The 23,798-nt window shown below is 48.9% G+C and overlaps 1 protein-coding gene and 1 long non-coding RNA gene across 7 annotated transcripts in view; one reads left to right on the forward strand and one right to left on the reverse strand.

The window, feature by feature from the left end:
- Megf11 (multiple EGF like domains 11) overlaps window positions 1–23,798 on the forward strand; it is a 325,224-nt gene that overhangs the window by 267,517 nt on the left and 33,909 nt on the right. For all 6 annotated transcript variants that reach the window (XM_031346087.1, XM_031346089.1, XM_031346088.1 and 3 more), the window contains exon 10: window positions 5,772–5,946. In XM_031346087.1, coding sequence (XP_031201947.1) covers window positions 5,772–5,946 — 175 coding nt within the window. The remainder of the gene's footprint in view (window positions 1–5,771; window positions 5,947–23,798) is intronic.
- On the reverse strand, window positions 21,954–23,740 carry LOC116073875. Its single transcript, XR_004111952.1, has 2 exons — window positions 22,745–23,740; window positions 21,954–22,359 (listed from the first exon to the last, which is right to left on the reverse strand). It is a non-coding gene; the product is annotated as an uncharacterized LOC116073875 (long non-coding RNA).

Here is a 23,798-nt window from a genome sequence, read left to right on the forward strand (position 1 = left end):
CAGCTAAGATAAATATGGTTCCTTGGTGGGCATCTCAGAGGACTATACAGAGAGGGCTTAGAGCCAAGGCAGCTGGTCTGGGTATGACTCGAGTGCCCCCCACAGGGCAGGGCCCAGGTTACAAAAAGGAAACCTTAGGACCTCAGACTCTGAGTATCCACTGACATTAGGCACTTGCTAGCATGTTTTCCCAATACAAGGCACCTCCAATAGTATCTCATAGCCCTGCTTGATGTCCTAATTGTCAAAAATTCCATCAGGCAAACCACAATACACCATTAAGTGTATAACATACCCAACACCAGAGGTTGAGAAATATTAGGGTAGAAATATATGTACCTGGCTCTGCTTGGTTCCAATGTATGTCCCAGTTATTGTGACCTGAGATATGTGCATAAAAGATCACAAGAGACCACCATTTTGGGCAGGAAGGGCATCCTGGAAGAGGTGGCCTTTTGCCTGAGCTGAAGGGCAGGGTGAGAGATCTAAGGGTCCCAAGTATGAGAATGAGAACCCAGTTTACCTACTTCACGGGTAGAAGACAGCATGGGGACATTCTATCCTTGCTGGGATGCCAAGGACAGGAAGCAAGGAGGCTCCTGAGGTCCCCATTCAGGAAGAGTCCTCACCACAGAGATCCACTCAAGCCCCAAATTAAAAGGCCATTGTTTCCCTCCCTTCCCCGGGCAACCGCACACTGCATAATTTATCTTTCTTTCATGAAAGGAGTCCTCCATGCATTATTAATCTGGAAGGACTCCCTCTTCTCTGTCGCTAATCTCAGCCCATCCAATATTAATGATTATTTGCTTTGCCGTCTTTAACGTGTGTCATGTTTTAAGGAACTGGGAGGCAAGAGCCATCCTTAGGCATGGATCCTTGGATAGTGCCTGCCTGACCAGCTCTGGGCAGTGCTCCAAAGCACTGCCTCCTTGGGGAGAGCCTTGCCCCAAGCCAGGACCCTCAAGGAGACCAGCAGCCTACCTATGACCACTGTCTCGGCCTTCAGTGACAGGCATGGCTGAATTTATCTTAAGCAGTGTATCCTTCTACATAGTTCTGCCCCATTTGCTTTTGAAATATTCCCCATTCTCCTGGTGTGCCAGCCTTGTGACCTGGCCCCTGACACATGTGCTGCTCAGTGTATATCAGGCAACCCACCTGGTTTGGTCACAGAGAACAGGCTTGTGCTCCATAGAATATTCAGCAGAATCCCTGGCTCCCACACCTATCAGATGCCCAGCTCGCTCCCAAGTTCTGATACCCAAAGATGATTCCAGTCAGTGCCAAATGTCCAGGTAGGATAGAAAAAGCAAGATGTCTAAGGTGAAAACCTCTGGCCTGACTGAATTCTTGCAGCTCTTGGTGTTGTTTAGAGCAGGCCTGTTCCTTTGTGTGGAAATAGCTCAGCCTTTCTCCCCGCAGGAAGCTTTGACTGGTTATAGATAGTGCCTTCTCTTGGGATATAGAGAAAGCAAAGACTTGCAGCTAGGGGTGAGCCTCAGTTGATAGAGCATTTGCCTGGCATGCATGAGGCCCGGCATAAACTGGGCATGGTGGAAGAGACCTGTAATCCCACAAAGGCAGGAGGATCAGAAGTTCAAGGTCATCCTTGGCTACATGGAGGGCAGAATGGGTACCGTGAGCTCTTGTCTTAAACAAGGAAAATAGGGACTGGAGAGATGGCTCCACCATTAAGAGCACTGACTGCTCTTCCAGAGTTCCTGAGTTCAATTCCCAGCAACCACATGGTGGCTCATAACCATCTGTAATGGGATTGGATGCCCTCTTCTGGTGTGTCTGAAGACAGCTACAGTGTACTCATAAACATTAAATAAATAATAGATAATTTAAAAAAAACAAGGAAGGTAGAGGAAGGGAGCAAGGGAGGACAGGAGGGAAGGAGAAAGAATGGAGAAAAGGGAGAGAGGGAAGGAAGGAGGAAGGAAGAGAGAGACAGACAGACAGAGGGAGGACCTATGACTCCAATCTTAAGGCAGTTAAGCTGCAGGTACTGAGTAGGCTTGGTCCCCTCCATCCTGGCCTCAGATCTACTGTTAATCTCAAAGATGGGAGGAGAAAGAATACTACTCAAACCACCGTGGCAACATTAAATAAAGCAACCTTCTTATTCATGCTTTGGGGCCGGGGGCATCCTCCTCTTAAGGCCAGGTTTGAGAAGTCAGCATTGGAGGTGAGGAAGGCTTTTATAGGTCAGAAGCAAGGGAGTTCCAAATGGGAGATTTGTCAGCCAAAATAGGTGGGGTTACAAGAGCAGAACATAAGCATGACACGTTAGTCAGAATGACCTCCCGAAACACAGACATGCTCTCAAGGTACTCAGGCAGTCAGAGAACCTTTTAGAACAAAGGTAGGGTTGCAAGATGGTTATAAACATGGTCTTTAAAACAAAAACATGATTGCCATTCCTGGAACAGGCAGTACAGAACCATTTGTAGTTAAGGTTACAGATGGGGCATAGCCCAATCCCTGAGAGGTTTATGATTAAACAGATAAAGCCTAGCTTGTCTTTACTATAAGATGGCTTTTAAGTCTAAGATGGGCTGGTACTTTCTTACCCAGCTAAGAAAATACCCTGATATATGCCTCTCTCCTCTCTGTGCCAGCCTTCTGAATGGGGGCAACATTTCTTGTGGTCTTTGGAAGTGGAGTGGAGGGGCCTTGCCTCATTTGTTCCTAAACTTGGGATAAATGGTGGCTTCCAGTCTTCAGCATCCTTCTGAGGAGATAGGACTCTAACCCCAGCCCAGCAGAGCCCTGCTCCCTAGCCCACCCGCAGTCTCTCCCTGCTCCTTCCCCTCTGGCTAGCTGCTGCAGAGAAGTTACAGTTGCCCTGGGAAAGAGCGGGCTGGTGAGCTTTACTTTTCTCCGTGGGCTCCATGAAAACACAAAAGAGGCCACTCTCCTTCATAGATCATTCACCTTGAGGACAGTGTCTGGGTGTCAGGCCTCTTAAATGTTCCCTCCGAAATTAGATTGTCATAGATGAATTCCAGGAGCCACGATGGCAGATTACCTTTGAAAGATTTGATTTAGCCAGCAGATGCCACAGAGATAGAAATCTCATCAGGGCAAAAGAAAGGCAGAGAAACCCACCCCTCAAAGCCGCTGCCCGCATTGTGCAGCTTTCTGCTCCTGTTAGCTAGTGATTAATCTGTGTCTGGGGAAAAGGAAGAAAGGGGGAAACCTGATAACAGAGGAGGCAGCCTGTGCATCAGTGATGGGGACTTAGGCCCAACCCCCCCCCCCCCCCCCCCCCCCCAGCACTGCCTGAACAGCCAGGTCATTCAGGGGAAGCCAGGCCTTCTCAGGCAGAACTGCCATGGGTTCAAAGACAGCTGGTCTCAAAAGGAGCAAAAATAAAGAAATCAAATCATTGTCTGCCATCACTCTGCAGCATCTTTCCAAAGGGAAATTTAAATTAGGAAGTTAGAAGTCCTGTTTCTAGAAATAGAATTGTAGGGCTGGGATATAGTTCAGCCTGCAGAGTTTGCCTAGAGTCTCAGTAACTGTTTTATTACTATAAAGAGACACCGTGACCAAGGCAACTTAGAACAGAAAGCATTTTGTTGTTGTTGTTGTTATTTTTTTCAAGAAATGGTTTCTCTGTGTAGCCCTGGCTGTTCTGGAACTCACTCTGTAGAGCAGGCTGGCCTCGAACTCAGAGATCTGCCCGCTCTGCTGGATTTAAAGGTGTGCTCATCTACTTATCCATGTGACCTTGGGCAGGTCTCCAAACCTGTGAGTGCCACCTGTAAAATGGAGACTCACATTCCTACTTCACAGGTTTGTGGAAGATAAGAATTGTATGTGTGAGGTGCCTGGTACTTTCATAGCCTGGCCACATATTATTTATTATTATTCAAATTGTTTCCATTTTCCACTGTTATAAATAATGCTTTAGGGAACATCTCTGTGTATAAATCTTCCTCCACAATCACGGTTATTTCCTTAGGATAGATTCTTAGAAATGGAATTACAAGGCCGAGGCATCTGCATGTTTTTAGGTCTCCTGATACATAACCTCAGATTGTTTTGAAACCTTTCCCAGCGTTTGAAAAGCTCGTCTATGTTTTGATAGAAAGAAGGTGATAGCCAATTGTTGTTTTGACTGGATGATTAATGAGACTAAACATTTTCTGAAATGATTATTAGCTACTGGTACTTATTATTCCAGAATCGTCTGCTCTGGTCCACCCCCTCATTTTCAACAAGAACACCACGGGCCCCCCAGAAGAGAGGCTAGCTGGGCTGCTCATGATTAGTCTGTTCATTAACTCGTTCGTTTTTTAAGTATGCCATTAGGTCAGCACTTCCCCTGTGCTGGGAACCCCACTGGGCCCTGAGAGGTGACAAGACAGACAAGGCTGTCCCCCAGGGAGCCGAAACCTAGTGAGTGGACAGAAAACAAGCAAGTCAACAGACACAGAGAGTAATTAAACACTGAGGGCTGGGGATAACTCAGCAGACAGAGTGCTTGCCTAGCATGCACGAAGCCCTGGGCTTGAATTTCAGCAGGACGTAAAACTGTGGTGATGGCACGCGGCTGTTAACTATAGAGGTAGAGGCAGAAGGGTCAGAAGTTCAGGGGCGAGATAGCCTAGCAGCTAAAATTGCTTGCCACGAAGGTTAATGGCCTGAATCCTACTCGGGGGATGCATGCGGTAGAAGGAGAGAGTGCTCTTACAAGTTGTTCTCTGACCTTTACATATGTGCCATGGCATCCATGTTCCCATACACTTCCACCCAAAATAAGTAAGTAAATACAAAAAGTAAAGTTCAGGATCATCCTCAGCTATGCAACAAGTTTAAGGCCAGCCTGGGCTACATAATGCCCTGTCTCAAAAAGAAAATAATTAAATATGGTAAAAGCAATGTGCATTCCTATGTGTGTAAACTGGACAGTGAATATGATCTGGGAGGGAGAAGGGCTCGCTCTGATATAGAGTGTAAGGAAGCCCAAGTGGCGGGTCCTGCCTAGCATGCATGCAGGGGACAGCCATTGTCAGAGAGGCTACCCTGGCCATCTTGTTTTAGCTACCAATGCTCACTAAGAGTCTCCCGTATGGAGAGCTACTGATGTCATGGTTGCCTTCTCACATGCTCCCCCCCCGCCCTTTCCCTCAGGAACGATGAGAGCTCTTGACCTCAGTCTATAAGGCGAGGGAGAGAGGCACTGCCCTGTGCTTCGGGCTCTGCGTAGTTTTATAAAGAATATACACTGGGGTTCTACCGTGGGGGTGTACTACTGGGAAGGGGCTACCATTCGGTTGATAGAGTCCTTGCCTCACATGCAGGAGGCCTGGGTTTGATCCCTAGCATTGCATAAACAAGGCATGGTGACACATGTTTGTCATCTTAGCCCTTGGGAGGTGGAGGGGGGAGTACCAGAAATTTAGTGTCACCTTTGTCTACATAGGAGTTCAAATGTAGCCTGGGCACCATGAGTCCCTCTCAAAAGGGGGAGAAAAAAGGTGCTTGTTTGGGAGTCAGAAGTCTGGGTGCTAACCCTGGTCTTGTTACTTCGTTGCTGAATGACTTTAGGTAAATTACTTAACTATGAAACTTCATTTCTGGAAACCACTGAGACTGTGTATGGCCATGCATCATCTCATAAACAAACAAGACATGACTAACGTAACCACAGGGATCCTTTGCTCTTACTACCATGGGAAGACTGGACCTGGGGAGGCAGAGGAAGGGACACCGTTGCAAGCCTCCTCCTCTTCTTCTTTCTGTCCTCTGTTCAGCTGCCACCCAGTTACTGGAGCTTGTACCTGCCAACCAGGCTGGTCTGGTCACTACTGCAATGAGTCCTGCCCCGCCGGCTACTATGGCAACGGTTGCCAGCTACCCTGCACCTGCCAGAACGGTGCTGACTGCCACAGCATCACTGGGAGCTGCACTTGTGCTCCAGGTTTCATGGTAAGTCAGAATGGGCCTCTCCCAACCTCTCAGTCCCCAGGGAGCCAGTGGCAATCTAGAGTGTGACCCTCTGCCCAGGAATGAGGGGTAGGACTCTCTTTCTATGTCACCTTTAGACATAGCCTGTGACTGTGAGCCCTTGAAGCTGTTCTCTGAGGTTTACAACTGCAAGAGTAGCTGCAAAGAGCCTTAGCCTGTCACTGTCCCCCAACTCTGAAACGGTCTTCCTCTCTGTCCAGCTCTGCCCTGTCCTCCTGGGCACACAATATTTTTCACAGCATCATTCCCTCGTTATCTCACATAAGCAGTTTATATTCTCCTGTTTGATTGTTTTAAAACAAGGCCTAGTTACTATATATATATATATTCCGACTGTCCTGGAACTCAAAAACACATAGACACACCTAACTCTGCAGTTAAAGAAAGGCATGTACTACCAGGCTGGACAGTCAGTCAGTCAGTCAGTCAGTCTCTCTCTCTCTCTCTCTCTCTCTCTCTCTCTCTCTCTCTCTCTCTCTCTCTCTGTGTGTGTGTGTGTGTGTGTGTGTGTGTGTGTAGTGGGGAGCGTGTCCTGAAGACTGAACCTACAGCCTCCCACACTGAGGAAGTGCATGCCCTCTGAGCTCCAGCTCCAGCCCCATCCTTTCTTTTATCCACACTTCTCTGCTACTGGTTGGACCTCTTGGTTCTCAGATGGCTGCCTAGTGGAGCAGGAACTGGTAGATGCCCAGTTTCCCTAGCCTTTCCCTTCCTGTACAATATTAGGATTTTCCCCATGTTCACAGCCAGTGTTGCAGCGAGCATCTTCTTACAAGCAGCTCCCCACTCTGGCGTCCCATTGAATTATTTCCTCCGGGTGAATTCCCAGGTCAGCAGGCACAATATATTCATGGCTTTTGATGGATGTTGCCAGATCACTTTCCCAAAGGGTTATATAAATCTATGCCGTCTCGGGTCGTATATGCGTGTGCCTTGTTCAGAACAGTTTTTGCTTGCTTTTCCCCCCCAGTCTTGCTAATTATATAGGTAGAGAATGGCTCCTAAATGTTGCTCTCATTTGCATGTCTGATTACTAGGTAGAGCGAATGTTTCCCCTACGTGTTTGTTCAGTTTGTATTTCCTCATCAATCATACTGGTTTTACAAGGTTTGATGGGGAGGGGGTCGGTGATACTGGGATGGAATATGCTCAGCTGGTCAGAAGAGCCTCCCACACTTGGGCATCCTCGGGGCAATTTCCATTGTGCTTTGAGAAGTATTTATGGAGTTGAAACCTGTGGCCACGTCACACACATCCTGGCTGTCCTACCTACCAACTGTGTGACCTTGGACCCAGTCTCTTGGGTTTGATTCCTTCCTCTATGAAGTGGGTACCCTACAAGGTTGTTTACAAGTATAGAAAAGGGATTTCTAGACCACTGTAGATAGGGGTCTTGGTAAATTACAGGTTCAAATCTAGCATGTCTATAGTATGGTGAGGCTTTAGGCATCTGATAGGTTCTTACAGGATATGGGTGCTGCTACTCAATGGTTCTCACTGTGCAGGAACCAGATGCGTAACGTGGCTTTTTTCTTTTTTCCTTCCCTCCCTCCCTTCTTCCCTCCCTCCCTTGCTTCCTTCCTTCCTAAAGTTATTTGTTCTAAAGATAATCTTGTGTATTATAGTTTTTTTGGCTTGCTATGTAGCAGGCATAGCCTGAACTTCTGGTCCTTCTGCCTCTACTTTCTCCCCAGTGCTAGGATGACAGGCATGGACCAACAAACTTGGTCTATGCAATGCTCTAGATCAAACTTAAGTCCTCATTCAGTCCATGACAGACAAGCACTCTTCTGTCTGAGATACCTTCTCCAAGAACAAGCTTTTCAGCCTTGACTGCAAAGTCATCAGCTGTGGAGGCACTGGTGAGCCTCGCCTTGTGGCGAGCTGACTGCCATGATATTAATCTACTGATTTCCAAGCTCTGGTTACTATTATGGCAGAGGAATCTCTTGAGAGCAAATGTCCCTGGTCTACAGAGCGAGGCTCAGACAAAATGTCATCAGGCCCCATCATGCTCCTTGCCAGAGCTAAGGCTGGGTGGACGTGGACTATGGTCTTAAAGGGAAAGAAATCTGTCCCTTCCACACAGTTTCTCTCTGACTTGCCTGTGTTGGCAATGAATTCTGGTCCATAACTATCACAAAGAATTGAAGCACTGGGGGCTGGAGAAGAGGCTCGGTGTTTAAGAGCATGGACTGCTCTTCCAGAGGACCTGCATTCAGTTCCCAGCACCCACATGGTGGCTCACCACTGTCTAAAGCTCTACCTGCAGAGGACTTGATCCCTGTTTAGGTCTCCAAGGGCACCAGCCACACAAATAGGCAGGCAGGCATAGCACCCATACGTATTAAAAAATTAGTAATAATAGTAGCACTCTAGGTTTAGAGTCTTGCAAATAGGCATTTGGAACTAAACATATCCTATCACCAAGAGGTCAGGCAGAGAAGCACTTGGTGACAGGTGAACATTCTGTCCCTGCCCTATCTTGGCTACTAAGGAAGGCCTGTGACTTAGGAATGGCTTCTCCTCTCAGGTCTCAGGTCCTTCTTGGGCAGGGGAGGATGAACCTGCTAATTTTGTTTTATTAATCTTGTTTTTAGATACAACCTCATGCAGCCTAGGCTGGACTTAAGCTCACTATGTAGCTGAAAATGACCTTGAGCTCCTTATCTTCCTATCTCTCCTCACTTGGTGCTGGGATTACAGACACACACTGCCATTTTATGCAGTGCTAGGGGCTAAACTCAGGGTTTCATACATACTAGACAAGCCCTCTAACAACTAAGCTTTGTCCCCACCCCTGAACCCGCTGATTTCTGAGATGGCTTACTGTAACTTTAATTTTTTTCAAAACTTATTTTTAATGATGGTTCTTTAAATGCTTTAACCTCCCTTTAGCCCACCACCCACCAGAGGTAGTGGAAAAGAAATGATATGGGGGTGGGGGTGGGAGGAATGGACCTGTTTAGAAAGGTTCTTGGGAGCAACTGTGTTGTCTGGAAATCAGCAGTTCAGTTCACAGGTCAGCAGGCGGTGGCAGCAGCTCGATCCACTTGTAAATAAATACCTCACAGATACACCAGCAGTCCAGTTTAGTAGAGTCTGGTTAGCAACAACGTTGACATGACCTATGAGAGACAGCCAGGCCTTAGCCTGGGCTCAAGTCAGCAGGAGGGACAGACCATCAGGAACACCAGAAGTTCTCAGCTGTGCCTCTCTCAGGGAAGCAAAGATCAGCAAAGACACACAAACAAGCATTGCATAGTTGCTGTACCAGCCAAGTTCTGTCTCCGTCACTCCGTGGAGTCCTGTTTATACCCTCCAAACATCACGTGTCCTCCACGGGTCTTGCCTCAGCATGTACATCCAATCAGCCCAAGTCTGCAAAAGTGGCAAGAAACTGCAGCACACCACCAGATGTTTCTCTTGTGGTGTTTCTCTCTACGGAGCCCTACAAATGCAGCTCTCAACTGTGCAACGTAAGGCAGACCAATACATGCATGTTGTTAACAAAGGATCCTTTATCATGTGTCCTTTCACATGCTTGCTTTAGCAGAACATCCTCTCTCCTGTGTCTGCTTTAGCAAAACATTCCTTCCTGTGTTTGCCCCAGCAAAACACCATCCAGTCGACTTTCCAAAGAACCCTTATGTTTCCACTTCAGTTCACTATACAGAGTTCATGGACACATTGGTATATTATGTGGCGGCTTGTTGAGAGTCCCCATGGTTGATGATGTACACTGTCATAGATCTGTTCGTACTCCCTTCTCTGCCCCACTTGTTGCCTCCCATTGTCTGACTTATCACTGCTACTCAGAAAAGAAAATTGAGGTACCAGGAGGGATGTGGAAAGGGAGCATTGGTCTGTCCTTGTGCTCACTGCACCCCCCAAGCCAGGAATCCACTAATCTGAAAGCTAGATTGATGCCTCCCATCCAGAATGTAAAGTTCTTGTCCTTGAACTTTGGGTGTGGGGCTTAGTGATCAGATCATGCATATTCTTTCACCAGTGAGGCCTGCCTACCTGGCTCTTTAAGGGAAAACAGATTGTGGGCAGGCTGTCCTGGTGAGACATCAAGAATCCCCACTCCTGCTCAGTCTCATTATGTACCTGGAGAGGCCTTCCTTGGGGCCTGGTACTGCTGGACAGGGGCAGTTGGAGGTGATTACCACAAAGCATTCATTGTTCTCAATGGCTTGACTCCTTCCCAGGAGCACCAGGCTCCAGGGGGGAGGCCATTATTCCTGCCTTACCCCAGCTTCTGAATGATGTGACTTCCAGAAATTAGCCAGCTTGGTAATATGGGGGATGGGGCCATCAGTCTGAGAGCAGACTCAGCCCAGGCTCCCCCAAAGCATCCCATAGTCAGTTATAATTAGCATGCCTTTATGTGTTTGTTGATTTGTGACTACATACCTGCCTGTTCGGTGAAAGATTTCACGACATGGGGAATTAATACAGAGCTAATTTTAAAAGCCCTTTTCTGGGTATCGGAGCTTCATCCTAAACTCGGTAGCCTTGGATATGCTACTTCACCTTGCTGGGCTTCAGTTTCCCTGTCCATGTTGATAGATTATTTCTCCACAGGTAAAGTGAGCTAATTCAAGCCAGATTAGAATATATTAAAGGCAGGTTTATTGGAAAGCTGTCTCCCATGGGTGAGTTCACTGGCCCCAAGGACCAAGGCCAGGGAAGTTACCATGGGGAGGGGTGAAGGGAAAAAGGGAAAGGATGCACGTACACACGCGTGCACACACATGTGTACACACACACCCACACACAGAAAGAGGGGGCAAAATGTCTGGATTATATAGGGAGGACCTTTGGGGGAAGGGCAGCTCAGCCCCTGGGCTGGAAGTTCTAGATTGGGGCAGGGACGAGGGATGCTGAGAGAACCTGGAGGCAGGTCTCTCCTGATTCGCAAAATATGCACCACAGTCCTGCTGTTGTCTGGAGGTCTGAAACCAAACCATGTAAGATGGGAGGAGTCTATAAGCCTTGCCTGATTTTGGGTTTGAGTAGCTAGTGTGGTGATGGATGCATGATAGACTAGGGCTCTATCAACTGAGTTATACTCCTAACCCCTCCCAAGGGCCTTTAGAAGGATGTGACAGCAACCTTATGAAAGCTAACCCTGTGAGGGCTGGGATGGTGCTGATATAGTTTAGAACTGTCGTTGGGCATTCAGGGGCTTGACAGCCAGGTAGTCTCCACCCCTTGAGGCCCCGGGGATGCAGAGTAGCAATAAGCTCTGCTTGGTGTGCTGCTGCTGTGGACCCTCCTGTTTGTCCCTTCATTCCTAAGCCCTGGTGTTTATAATGCCAAGGACTTGGGGTGTGGCAAGGCTCATCAGACACCCAGCCAGCCATCAAAGACCTTGTCCGATCGTAATCACATTCAGCCTAGTGGAGAGCGCTCATTGTGTTCTTGCTGCATGCATCATTTGGTTTATGTCTCACGAGGGCCTATAGATGTACACTTCCACTTTCCTCAGCTTGCAAATGAGCTGAAGTTTAAATGGGGAGAGGAACTTGGCCAGGCTTAGAAAGCCACGGTGACAGGAGCCACTTCATGCTCAAATGGTAATGAACTTTGATAGACAAGACACTTCAGAACAACACAGACCGGAGTTCAAATCCCAGGTCTCCACTGCCTCCATTGCCTATGGTGAGCCCTGTGTCATGCTTAAGCCTGAATGTCCTTACCTGTGACAGGGGTTTATGGTGCGAGTAGGGAACTTCCTATAGAAGTTGCAGATCAGCACCTGAACCCAATAGATACGTGCTAAGATGCTAAGCTACACGGGTAGAGTACATTTTTCTCAAGTCCAGCACACGTGTGACCCCCAGAGGGTATCAGGCTGAGCTGCACCCAGGCATCCCAGGTGAGGTAGACTGGAGCACACACACCTGCTGGTCTAGGCAGGCTTACTCCAGCACCTTTGGCCCATTCGGATTGGTCCCTCAGGATGTGGTGTGAATGCCACTGTCATTGTGCAGAGAGACAGAGGTGAGGATGTGGATAGAAGAAGAGAAGGTTTTTTGTGTGTGTTAGCTTAGCCTCTGCAAAAGGACCACCCAGGACATCCATTGGTGAAGGGCACAAGGTCTTCACGGTGTGGAGAAAGTGCTGGGCTAGGATGCAAGAAGCAAGTTCATAGTATCAGCTCTGCCCGTGTTTTAGGTTCTGGATCTCCTTTGTAAAACAGGAATGACATTTTCTGCCCAAAGAAAACTGTGGGCTCAAGGAGTTCCTCTGATTGGGTGGAACAGTGTCTCAGCACCTTGGACAGTACCACACATCTTGGCTGCCTATTCTTCCAAATAGCCTGGAGGAAGGGCAGGGCAGTGGGGGAGACTGTCCTGTTAAAGTTGTGGAGTACCTGGAGCCCTGTCCTGGCACCGTCTCACCGTCTCTGAGAAGAGGGGAGGACCTGTCTTCCCTACTACCCTGGTTAAAGAAATAGCTGAACTGTGGTTGGGCGGAGGGGGTGGGGGGGAGAGAGGCAGGCAGCAGTCATGAGGTACCATTCACCCTCCTGCACTTTACAGGTTCTTGTGACTCTTCATTGCCACCAAAGGAAATTTACACCCCTTCCTTTGGTTACTCTCCAGCCTCGTTTCATTTGCTCTGTGACCACACATAACTCACTTTGCCCCAAACCTGCCTCTCTCTTCATTGCTATTGCTGTAGCCCCGTTTTTGTTGTGTCTATGAACATCCTGTCTAGCTTCTCAGATGACCTCACTTCCATAGACATTCCTCTCTGTCAGGTTCACACTTCTTCTACGTGAAAAGCCCATGGTTCCAGCTCAGTCTGCCTCCCTGAGAACAAGGACCCATCTCCTGTAGCCCCATACCTCTTAGCCACCATCACCTACCATGCCTGCCACATGGACAGCTTGCTTGGTGAAGTCTCTTTGATAAATGAAATCCTTGGGAATAGCAGGACCATTAATGTAGAAGTTTCCAGACTGACACCTATAGGAAGAGGAATTTGGGCTACTGGCCAGTGATGCTAGAGGCTTGGATCTTTCCCCCTCCCCAGGAGCCTCTCTGAGGTTTGTTTATTTTTATTACATTTATTTGTTTATTCTGTGGGATACATGCAGAAACAATGTACAGGAGCCAGTTCTCTCCTTCTACCATGTGGGTTCCAGATACTGAACTCAGGTCATCAGATTTGGTGGCAACCACCCTTTTATTCTTACTGATGAATCATCTAGCTAAACCCTTCTCTCGGGTGTAAAGAGGTAGCTGGAGTAGCTAGCTGTCCTTCAGCGCCACCTCTGAGTTCCTGCAGCAATGGTAAACCTTAGACAGCTCACCTTATACAGTGCAGAGGTCACAGAGACATGGAACTGCACACCCAGCCTTCACATACTGGCTTCACTGCTTTTTATAGCTGTGTGACCTCAGGGTCACAGGATATCATCTCTCTGTGCCTGTTTTATGATATGTGAAAAGGAAATGATCATAAATCCCTAGAATTAGTATGCTGATCAAGCTAATTAGTGTATGAAGCAATGAGTGTATTAGTCATCTTTCAACAAGTGTCAGCCATGATGGCCATGTTTAAAAGGTTGATGCCACCCACGACGTTTGATGCTGCTGATGCCCACTTGAAGAACCCTGAGAGTCTGTCTGGGATGCAGGCGCAGATGGGGTGAGAGGAAGGAAACCCTTAGCTGCAGCTTCCTCTGGAATGGGAGCTGCAGGGCAGCTATGTCCCCAGAAAGGACAATAGGCTTTCTGAGCACAGAAGCTGTGCTGCCCAGCACGCCTCTCCTTAAGACACTGCCTGATGGAGCCTCCTGCACACTCAGGTCTAGAACTAATTGCTGTCCTGACAGTGCCTGCAGGGAGAAGGCTGCAAGGTCACAGGCAGGCTGAGTGACTTGATTTCCCAGTCCCCTCCTGCAGCCTCCTCCCTGCATGGAGACTTCAGGGGCCGGGAGATAAGGCATTTTTTCTGACCATTCCTCAGCCTGATGCCGTCTTTCAGTTCTGGTTGTAATGGGGACAGAGAGCTCAGCAAGCAGGGCAGAAGGGCCCAGTGTCCCCTCCCTCAGGATTTGGGGCCCATATTTCTCCCGAGGATGACAGCATTTCTATTACCTTAAAGGGCTCATCTATTCATGCTGCAATTTTTTGAAGCCCTGTCTGCCATTATTGAGCCCTGCATGCTGGCAAAGGGAGCAGGCACTCCATCACCCAAATGAACCAACTCCTTCCCGCATTTTTCTCAGCTTTCTCCGCTCTGTCCATAGGTCATATGCAAAGCTCAGCTGCTTGGGCTGGGGAAGGTAGGAGGGGGCAAGAGTTACGAATGCCAGATCAGTGGGGGCAGCAATTGAATTTTCTCCACACAAGGTTTCTGGCATCCTTTAAAGAGGTCCTTCCACCAGCTTCCCTCAGGGTGTGTGGTTCCTGAGCTGGGACTTTGGAATGAGGGCAGGTATGGCCAGGAGGGAGTGAAGGGTGGAGATGACAGCAAGGCGGCACGCGAAGCGCACCTGTGCTCTTCCTGTCTTAATGGTTCCATTGCTCATCAACTCTAGTTCTAAGAGCAAAAAAGCAGCTTCTCATTCCCTGCCCCGCCCCCATCATGGTCTACCATCTCAATTATTGTCGTTAAAGATTTTTCCTGATGTATACTAGGCATGACAAATTTACCCTCTAGCTGATGTAGTTGCGTGAGCAAGACTGTGCAAAGCTTTTAAAATTACCAAAAATATGAATACACACTCTCACACACACACACACATTCATGCACGCTCACATTCACACACTCATGCACACACATGCATATACACTCTCATTCACATACACTCACACATACTCATGCACATTCACACACACACACACACTTGCACATTCACACATACTTGTACATGGTCACACACACTCAAACACATGCTCACTCACCCACATTCACACACATGCTTATGCACACACACTCTCACACACATTCATGTTTACACACTCATGCACACTCTCACACACACACATTCTAGCACTGCTGTCTCCTGCTTGGATAGTTGCTTGAGTATCTCAAGGCTCAGATTTTCCTTTTTATTTATCATTATTCTTGGAGGAGAGACAGGTATTTGCATGTCATTGTGTGTGTGTGTGTGTGTGTGTGTGTGTGCGTGTGTGTAGGTCAGAGGATAACTTTCAGGAGTTGTTTCTCTCCTTCCACTGTGGGTTCCAGGTCACAGGCTTATTTATAGCAAGCACATGTATGCCCATTTGCTGGCTTTTTAAAATTTCAGTTTTTCATCTCTGAGATTGGGGCTGAGCATGTAGCTCAGTCAGTAGAGCACTTACCAACCATGCACAAAGCCCTGGGTTTGATTCCTAACACCCCATAAACCTGGCATGGTGGCACATATCTGTAATCCCAGCACTTGGGAGGTGAAGAGAGAAGGGTCAGAAGATCACAGTCATCCTCAGATACATAGAAAGTTTGAAGCTAGGCTAGGCTACAGATGACAACAATTCGTCTGTAACACAGGGAACACTTGGGTATTTTGTTCTAATGTGATCCTTAGGATTGAACACTATCGAACGTATTCAGTGCTTAGAATAAAACTTGACTTGTAGTAGATGCTCAATGATGCTTGTTAAGGTATGTCATGGGACTATGTCAGGTTTGAGTTAAAGGGCACGAACATGGGCAAGGTCTTGTGGTCAGATGGGCCTGGGTTGGAAGCTGAACCGGTCCCTCAGCATCTATATGGCCCACAGCTATGTGCTCAGCCTCTTAGAGTCCCACATTCCTCTCTGTACAATGGGCTAAGAATGATGGCAGCATTCACAGGAGCAAGGACAGAGAATGAGTTGCTGCCCAGAGCTTGTCATGGAGAGCTAAGAATTCTCTCTCAGGAGCAGAGTTAGAAGGACACACTGCATTGCCACAGTCCCCCCTCCCACTATGTTGGGGAGGAAACTAAGGTCTGACAGAGAGGGTGACTTGACTCTGGTCACACAGCAAAACATGGCAGAGCTGGGATCGAGCAGAGGTGAGAACTCCAGCTAATGCTCTTGTGCCTTTCACCCGCCTGTCATGAGCTTGTTTTCCCCTGGGCAGGAAGGATAGTGGTGAAGACACGCGGGTGGTGTGTACCAGGAAGTTAAATCATGTTGGCAATTAATCCACAGAGCAAGTAGAGAGAATTGGCTTTGTGTCACTGAGGCTCAGGCTAGCTTCTCCCTCTGGGACTCTGTGGTTTGTGGCTTCATTAGGGAAAAGTGCTGAATCTTCTCTTCCTATCCCATCCTACCCTTTTCCCATTGAGCTCCCGCTGCCCTTCTCAGTACCCTCGTCACTCAGGTGGTGGCCCTGCCATCTCTGTGTCAGCTGGAGGAGCCAGGGTCGGCCCCAGGCTCTTGGGCTTCCAATACTCCCAGATTCCTTTATGTCCAGAGTCACTCGCATAGCTAGGACCTCTGCTGGCCAGGATCCAGGACCTGGGTCTGAGCCTCGGATTCTTGAGGGTGTCCAGAGCCTCTCCGGGCAGTCTGATGCATGGCTCTGAGGGTGTGCATCGTGAGTGCTGAATACAGCCAGCCCAGGACTGTGTTCTGCTCACTCATACAGCAAGCTTCAGACAGGGGCCATGAGGACTCCCACCTTGCACAAGAAGAGATTGATGTTCAGGGAGGCAAAGTGACCTTCCCCTGAGCTCGATACTAAACCAAGAGCTTGCTTTAGCCTTGAGTCCACACTACTTGAAGAGGAGAGAATTATGATGGAGGGTTCTAATTGGCTAGAGACTTTCCCAGACAAGTGGTAGTTTGAGGTCTCAGTTGGAGCCAGGTGGCCTCCCACCTCTGTCTCCCTTGGGAGGTGGGTCAGATACCACTGAATCTCCCAGACTTGCAGAATGTATCTGAGTACACAACCCTGAGTATAAGGAGAGTGGGAGGCTGGGACCCTGAGCTGAGGGCTCCACGACCAGGCTTGCCTCCAGTCACTGCCTAGGACTGGACTAGCCAGGAGTCTAGTCTGGGCTCCAGCCCGGGTTCTGCCATACTCACCATTTAAGTCACTGTGCTCTTCTGTATATTACCTTTATCTTCTAAAAACCTGACCCTGGTCTCCTGAGGCTAGCATGAAGCTTAGATGCCACAGTGATTTAAGAAGGATTAAGAAAGCACCAGGAAATGAGCAGAAGGGACATGGGCTAGAGGCCTGAACCCACCAGGCCTGTGGTATGTGACACAGAAGAACCAGCTGTGACTGTGAGCCCCATCTCCAGCCCCACAGCCCCGCTCCTACACCACAGCCCTGTCCCCAGCCTTTTCTCACTAGGTCTGATCCCTAGTAATCTCATTTGTAAGAGGAATTACACACTCCATGAGGGGGAAGGGGCATGGTTATGCCTAAAAAATGAGAGGCACTGCAGCAAGGGGTGGTGAACAGGAAAATGGAGGTGGAACAACTTGATACGTGTGGGGAGGTATACTGTAATCCCAGCACTCAAGAGCTGAGGCAGGGGGATGGCAGGAAAACTCAAGGCCAGCCTGGAATAAAAAAATGAGACCCTGTTTTATGAACAAAACAAGTTTTAAAGAGGGCGATGTAGTCCCCTGAACTCAGGCCAGGGACGATATCTAGGGGCTCTGAGAGCATCAGGCCCAGATGACACAGATGAGCAGGGGTGTAGGACAGCAGTAACAGTGGGAACCCAAGTGTCTGGGCCCTGAAGGCCTATCTGGAGACCTGAGCCTAATGCACCAGATAAAAAGGAGCCACTGCAGCCTAGAGCAGGGCTGTACCAGGGAGCTGGCCTTGACCTCGCTCCTATATCTAAGGGGGTGGTGACAGCATAGCCTCAGCATGCAGTCGGTGCTAGATGAGTGTCACACGCAGTAGGCACTGTATCAATATCAGGCGCCTTAGCCTCCACCTGTCTTCAGATAGATAGAGAAGAGCATTGTGTTTTCCTCTCTGCTGGGTAGCTGAGGCTGGGTCCTCTCTGAGCCCCCTTTGCTCGTGGCTCTGGGGCAGTAGGCCGGGAAAGAAGTACTCTGCACACTTGAGGCAGAGTCGGGAAACCGGGGTCCTTTCCTTATGCCCGTGGGGCTGAGTGGAAGCACTTCTGAAGCCAGGTATCATGGGGATCAAGGAAGATCAAGGAAGCACACACCAGACATGGGAAAATCAGGTACCACTGGGGCTAGGGACTGAGAGACAGCCATTGCCAGAATGCACATCCTCCTCAAGGGTCTTCCATACTGATGCCCCCAGCCCTTGTCCCATGCTCCTGTCCACCCTCTGAAGCTACATGTCACTACTGCCATTTTGCAGATAGAGAAGCAGCTTAGACAGGCCACACCAGGCTCTGAAGTATCTTCTACCCCAGGCTCCTTGGGCTTGGTACCCAGACCTGCACCCCACCTTCCTTGTAGACATGCATTTGTTTATGCTTGTGGCCTGAACCCTTCCCAGGTCCCTACAGCAGGTCAAGCCCAGATAGCTGACATGCATACTACCACTTACCTCATGGTCCCATGACCTGTCGAGCACAAAGTGCTTGAGCTACAACCAGTAGGTTATTCTATATGACTGTTTACCTCATGGTCCCATGACCTACTGGTCACACAGTTCCTGGGCCACAACCAGTAGGTTATTCCCACTTGTACCATGTGAACCCAGACCCTGAAACAGCAGACCTAGATTTTATCCCTAGCTTTCTACCCACTCAAACAATATATATGTTTATCACATGTGTATTAGTGTTTTAGTCCTGTGACCATATTGGCAGTATAAATGCTTACACACACACACACACACACACACACACACACACACACACACAGGTTGTAGGCCCTTGTCCGATTTGCCACTGGCACGGCCACTTGGGGAGGCAGAAGGAGGAGAATTTGACTCTGCTGCTGCTGGGGCAGGTGCTGGGCTGTAGGGAAGCTTCAAGACACCTCCCTGTGGGTGGGAAAGCACAGCCTTAGGTGTGGGAAAGCCTGAGCTGGTTCAGGGGGGTCCCCAGGCCTGCTGATGAGGCCAGAGCAGAGGTATGGTTCTATGGATATCCAGGTGCAGCTAGGCGTTGCAGAAGAGCAGAGAACAGAGTTGGGGGGCCCACAGGCTGGGGACAGCATCTACCCTGGGGGAAGGGGAGCTCCAGGTTGTCCCAGTGGGGATGATTATCCTTAGCTTGGCTGAGGCAGGCTTGGTGGAGGTTGTAGCTGGGAGCACTGAGAGGCCTTCTATGGGAGATTAGGCTGAGGCTCTGTAGGTGAAGGCCTTCTCCATGGCTCCCTATGGCAGATCTTGATGAAATGAGACAGTCCATTGTTCAAAACAGTTTATTGTCATGGCAGAAAATGGATGCATAAATACTTCTCAGGGTGAATCTGAGATTAAATACCTTTTGCAGGGAAGAGTGTCTGGGAAGGGAAGCTTATTGGTTAAGCCCTCCAGGCCTCTAGGTACCTCATTAGTATGGAGAACTCTGTTTTGATCCTATGTGACCATAGGACATGTTTCTTTTTATGTGAGAAGCATGGCATGTGTTACAAGTCAGGAGTCTGGTAGGGAGCTGGGAGGCACCTAAGCCTCAGGTGTGTGCCCACCGAGTCTCCAGGTTTCCACCTGCTCTACCATACCAAACTTCCTGGCATAGTTTTATCACACCACGCACACGCACATGCACACACAAACACACACACTCACCAAAATCAGTCCTCAGTCCTCAGAGTATCTGCAAGGAGGGGTATAGTCAGCTGTGCTTCTCTAGTGCTAGCCTCCTCCCATCATCATGAAGGTGAGGGCTGGGCAGGAAGCACTCTTGCCATGCTGGCCTCACTCAGCCCAGTGCCCCAACTGGAGTCTGAGATCAGTACATATGCACTGATTTAATTCAGACATTCAGGACACACACAAAGTCCACACACACCTTCTCAGTACCCAGAAAGGCTTCCCAATACCTTCTCAGACACTCAGAGATAAAGCTTTTTGCCATTTAAAAGTGCCAAAGGACTTTTTGTTGTGTTTTGATGTCTTTTGTTTTGTTTTGTTTGTTTGTTTTGAGACTGGGTCTCAAGTAGTCCAGGCTAGCCTTGAACTCGCTATGTAGTTACGGATAACTTCCAGCATCCTGATTCTCCTGCCTCTACCTGCCAAGTGTTGGGATCACGGGTACGTGCCTTCACACTCAGCGTATGCGGTACTGGGTGTATATTATGCATGCTAGGCAAGTACTCTTTACATGCCTTGCTCTGAAATGTTTGAGAAAACCCACGAGAGATAGAAGTCTGGAGGGTGGTTAAGGCTACTTGCAACCAGTGTTTGCCCAGGGAAGACCCTGGCTCAGCCTTGCAGGTGAGCCTCATTCTGGCCCAGATGACCTGTAGTTGACACTGAGATGCATGGTCAGTAGTCTCAGCTCCTCAACGGCAAGCAGGCACAAGGGCTCAGAACAGGGCTCGGGAAGAGGGATAAAGCCAGGCATGGGAAGCCAAGCTATTGCATAAAGCCCTCTCACTCAAGTAAGGGCAGGGAGACTGGGTAGAGATGCTGAAGGCGTCCAGAGTCGGCAGCACCTTCAGCATGGAGCAGCCCCTGCTCTAGTGCATTGTCTGACACATACCGGTGGTTAACAGATGTTCCCTGGCTGGGGCTATATCTCAGTTGCCTGCATGCACAAAACCCTCAGTTCAACCCCCAGCACCACATAAACTGCATATGAAGGAGGGCAGAGAATCAGAAGTCCAGGGCCAGTCTGAACTACAGAGAGAGTTGGAAGGCAGCCTAGACTACAGGAGACACTGTTTAAAAACAGCAACCCCACTCCCAATGTCCTGAATGTCTGAATTAAATCAGTGCGTATGTACTGACCTCAGACTCCAGTTGGGGCACTGGGCTGAGTGAGGCCAGCATGGCAGAGTGCATCCTACCCAGCCCTCACCTTCACGTCCCTACTAGCTAGTAAGAGATCACTGGAGTTCTAAATATCAATTCCATTACCACTGTGGTAAGTGCCACCGTAACAGGGGCACTTGCTCTGCAAGAGGGGAGAGGCAGTAGATTAAAGGACCTGGGAGCCGAAAATGACTAGGTCACATTCAGTCTGTCCTGTTGGTGAGCAGGACTCAGGGCACTTGGCAGCTATGCTGGGATGAATGAATGGTGGATGAGTCCATGTGCTTTGGTCTCACTGTGACCCACAAACCCTGACTGAAAGTCCCAGGGCTTTCTCGACTCATTCCATCTCCTCCTCCAGCAAAATACATGTGGAGAAATGCCTGGTGGGCATGACATCCCTTGTGTGAGTCCATCCTGAGTAAGCAGGCTAGCAAAAGAGACTAGGCACCTCTGTGAGTTCCAGGATTGGCTGAGAGAGAGACCCCGCCTCAGTGAATAAGGTGGAAGAAAGATGGGAAATGATTCATGACAACTTCTGGCTTTCACATGCATGTCTGCATACATGCATGCATCCCATGCATGTGTACATACATGCATGCACCCTCTGTGCATGTGCACATACATGCATACACACCCACCCACATGCATGCAAAAGAAATGCATATACATACGCACTTCACAAACATACAAGGGAGAGGGGGGGAAAAGTACATGGGCCAGGGGAGTTTGTTTTTATTCCCTGGGGCCCCTCTGCTAAGCTCTGACAGACAGGCAGGTGCGCAAGCCCCTTAGCATGCATGTAAGGAACCCAGTTCTACCCCATTTATACTGCCTCCCACCCACTGAGTGTATTTAAGGGGACCCAGAGATGAACTTTAACAATTTCCTCCTTTGTATAAGGGAGGGGCAAACCCCTTCCATCCTCTTTCTCCTTCAATGCCCAAAAACACTCATTAACCTCTTGACCATTTCAAGGAGAAGGGATAATCGGCATAAGAGGCCCAGCTGTTGATTAATTTTCCCAAACAGAGCCAAACTACAAAGCAGCATATTGCAAAGGAGAAAAAGCCAAGAAACAGCATTTGAAACAAATTTTATGGAACACATAAGGCACCAGGGTTGGGTCCAGCAAGGCAGGCAGAAGGAGAGGCTTCGGTCTGTCAGGAGCAGCATCGAGACAGGTGCCAGCAGCACCTCTCATGTCAGGTTCAGGATGTTAGCAGTCCATTCTGCATCCATAATTAACAGGCCTCACAGGGGAGGACGGCCACACCTCCTCCCATAGCAGGATGGAGAGGCTTGGTGGAGTACAGTGAGCAGCCTGTTGTGGGAGACTGGGACAAGATCCTGTGGGTGGAGGTTCATCCTTCCTGGAAGTACTCCGCGTCTTAGATGGAACAGCAGAACACACAGGCACCGGTGCATCTGGGTCCAGACACGGCACATCCTTGGATGTCCTACTGTTCTTAGGCAGTGAGTGTACTGTGTAGACAGACAGACAGAGTCAGTTGGCAGCCCTGTACCGTCATCCACAGCAACACAAGGTGTTGTCTCAGAGACCTCCACTGCAGAGAGCGGGATTCTTGACTGCAGCAGAGAGTTTTGGGGCCTGTCTGTGATAAGCAGAAATGGAGCTTATTTTTGAAAAGGATTCAATATAGAATTAAGCCTAGGCACAGAAGGGAAGCCAGACAAGAGACCATCCCTGGAATTGTCAGGGTCAGGGTATAGGCCCTGGTAGTTCTAACAGCTAGTCTCTGCCACCTGTCCTCAGAGGGCCAGTTAAGCAGATAGGTGATAGTAGAGGTAGAAAAGGAGATGTATTCCATATGGTGTATGGCCACAAACCCAGTGACACCCCACTCACCTTGCCTATCCTGGGGTCTTGGCATGAGGTTCAGGTTAGAAGGGTAGAGGTACACATAACTAAGCAGTCATGGTCAAGATGTGGGGGCTCCCCCGTCATCGTCGTTGTCATCATCATCAATCATCATCATCATCATCACCTGTGTGAGGTTTCATCATCATCATCATCATCATCATCATCATCATCTGTGTGAGGTTTCCTCCTGGGAGACAAACTCCCCATCTGGTTTAGCATCAGGCCCTCAGCTTTTTCCTTCTCAGCATGAGATTCCTAGGGAAAGTCCAATTTCCATCAACAAAATTCCATCAACAGCCTGAGGCAGGACAGTGCACACCCACATGTGGGTCTTGGAGAGTGTTTTGTTTTCATTTTTGTTGTTTCGTTTTTTCTTCATTATCATTGTAGTTGTGTGTGTGGTGTGTGTGTGTGTGTGTTGTACGGGCGTGTGTGAAGATCAGAGGACCATTCTGTGGAGTCACTTCTCTCCTACCTTCACATGGGTTCCAGGATTGAACTCAGGCCGGCAGGCTTGCATAGCTGAGATGTCATGTTTGTGACATTTTAGAAAGCTGCTGTCCTTTTTACTTTGAGACTAGGTTTACTAGATTGCACAGGGTGTCCTTGAACTCACTCTATAGTCCAGGCTGGCCTTAAATTTATACTCTTCCTGCCTCGGTCTCCCGAGCAGCTGCTCGGTCTCCCGAGCAGCTGGGGGTTACGGGCTGGTGCCACCAAACCCAGAGAGTCTCCTTTTTTTTTTATCTCTTAGGAACAAGTGAAAGCATTTGGAACATCACTTGGCATAAGGTGGCCTTGCAGGGAATAGACCTCCTCGTTCCTCAGGCTAAGCACTCAGTGTTTGAGAGTTAACAATGTGAGAGGGAATGAGCGGCAGGCTTAAGGGGCTGATGGGAAAACAGAACCTTAGAGTTGGGCTTCTGCCCTCTGAGAACACATGCCTCCTCCAATGGCCAGCCTGGCATCGCTGAGATGGACCTCTCCTCCCCCACTTCCTGCTGCTTTCTCTCTCTCTCTCTCTCTCTCTCTCTCTCTC

This window comes from Mastomys coucha, unplaced genomic scaffold (assembly GCF_008632895.1).
Source record: "Mastomys coucha isolate ucsf_1 unplaced genomic scaffold, UCSF_Mcou_1 pScaffold23, whole genome shotgun sequence".
Classification (NCBI taxonomy): domain Eukaryota; kingdom Metazoa; phylum Chordata; class Mammalia; order Rodentia; family Muridae; genus Mastomys; species Mastomys coucha.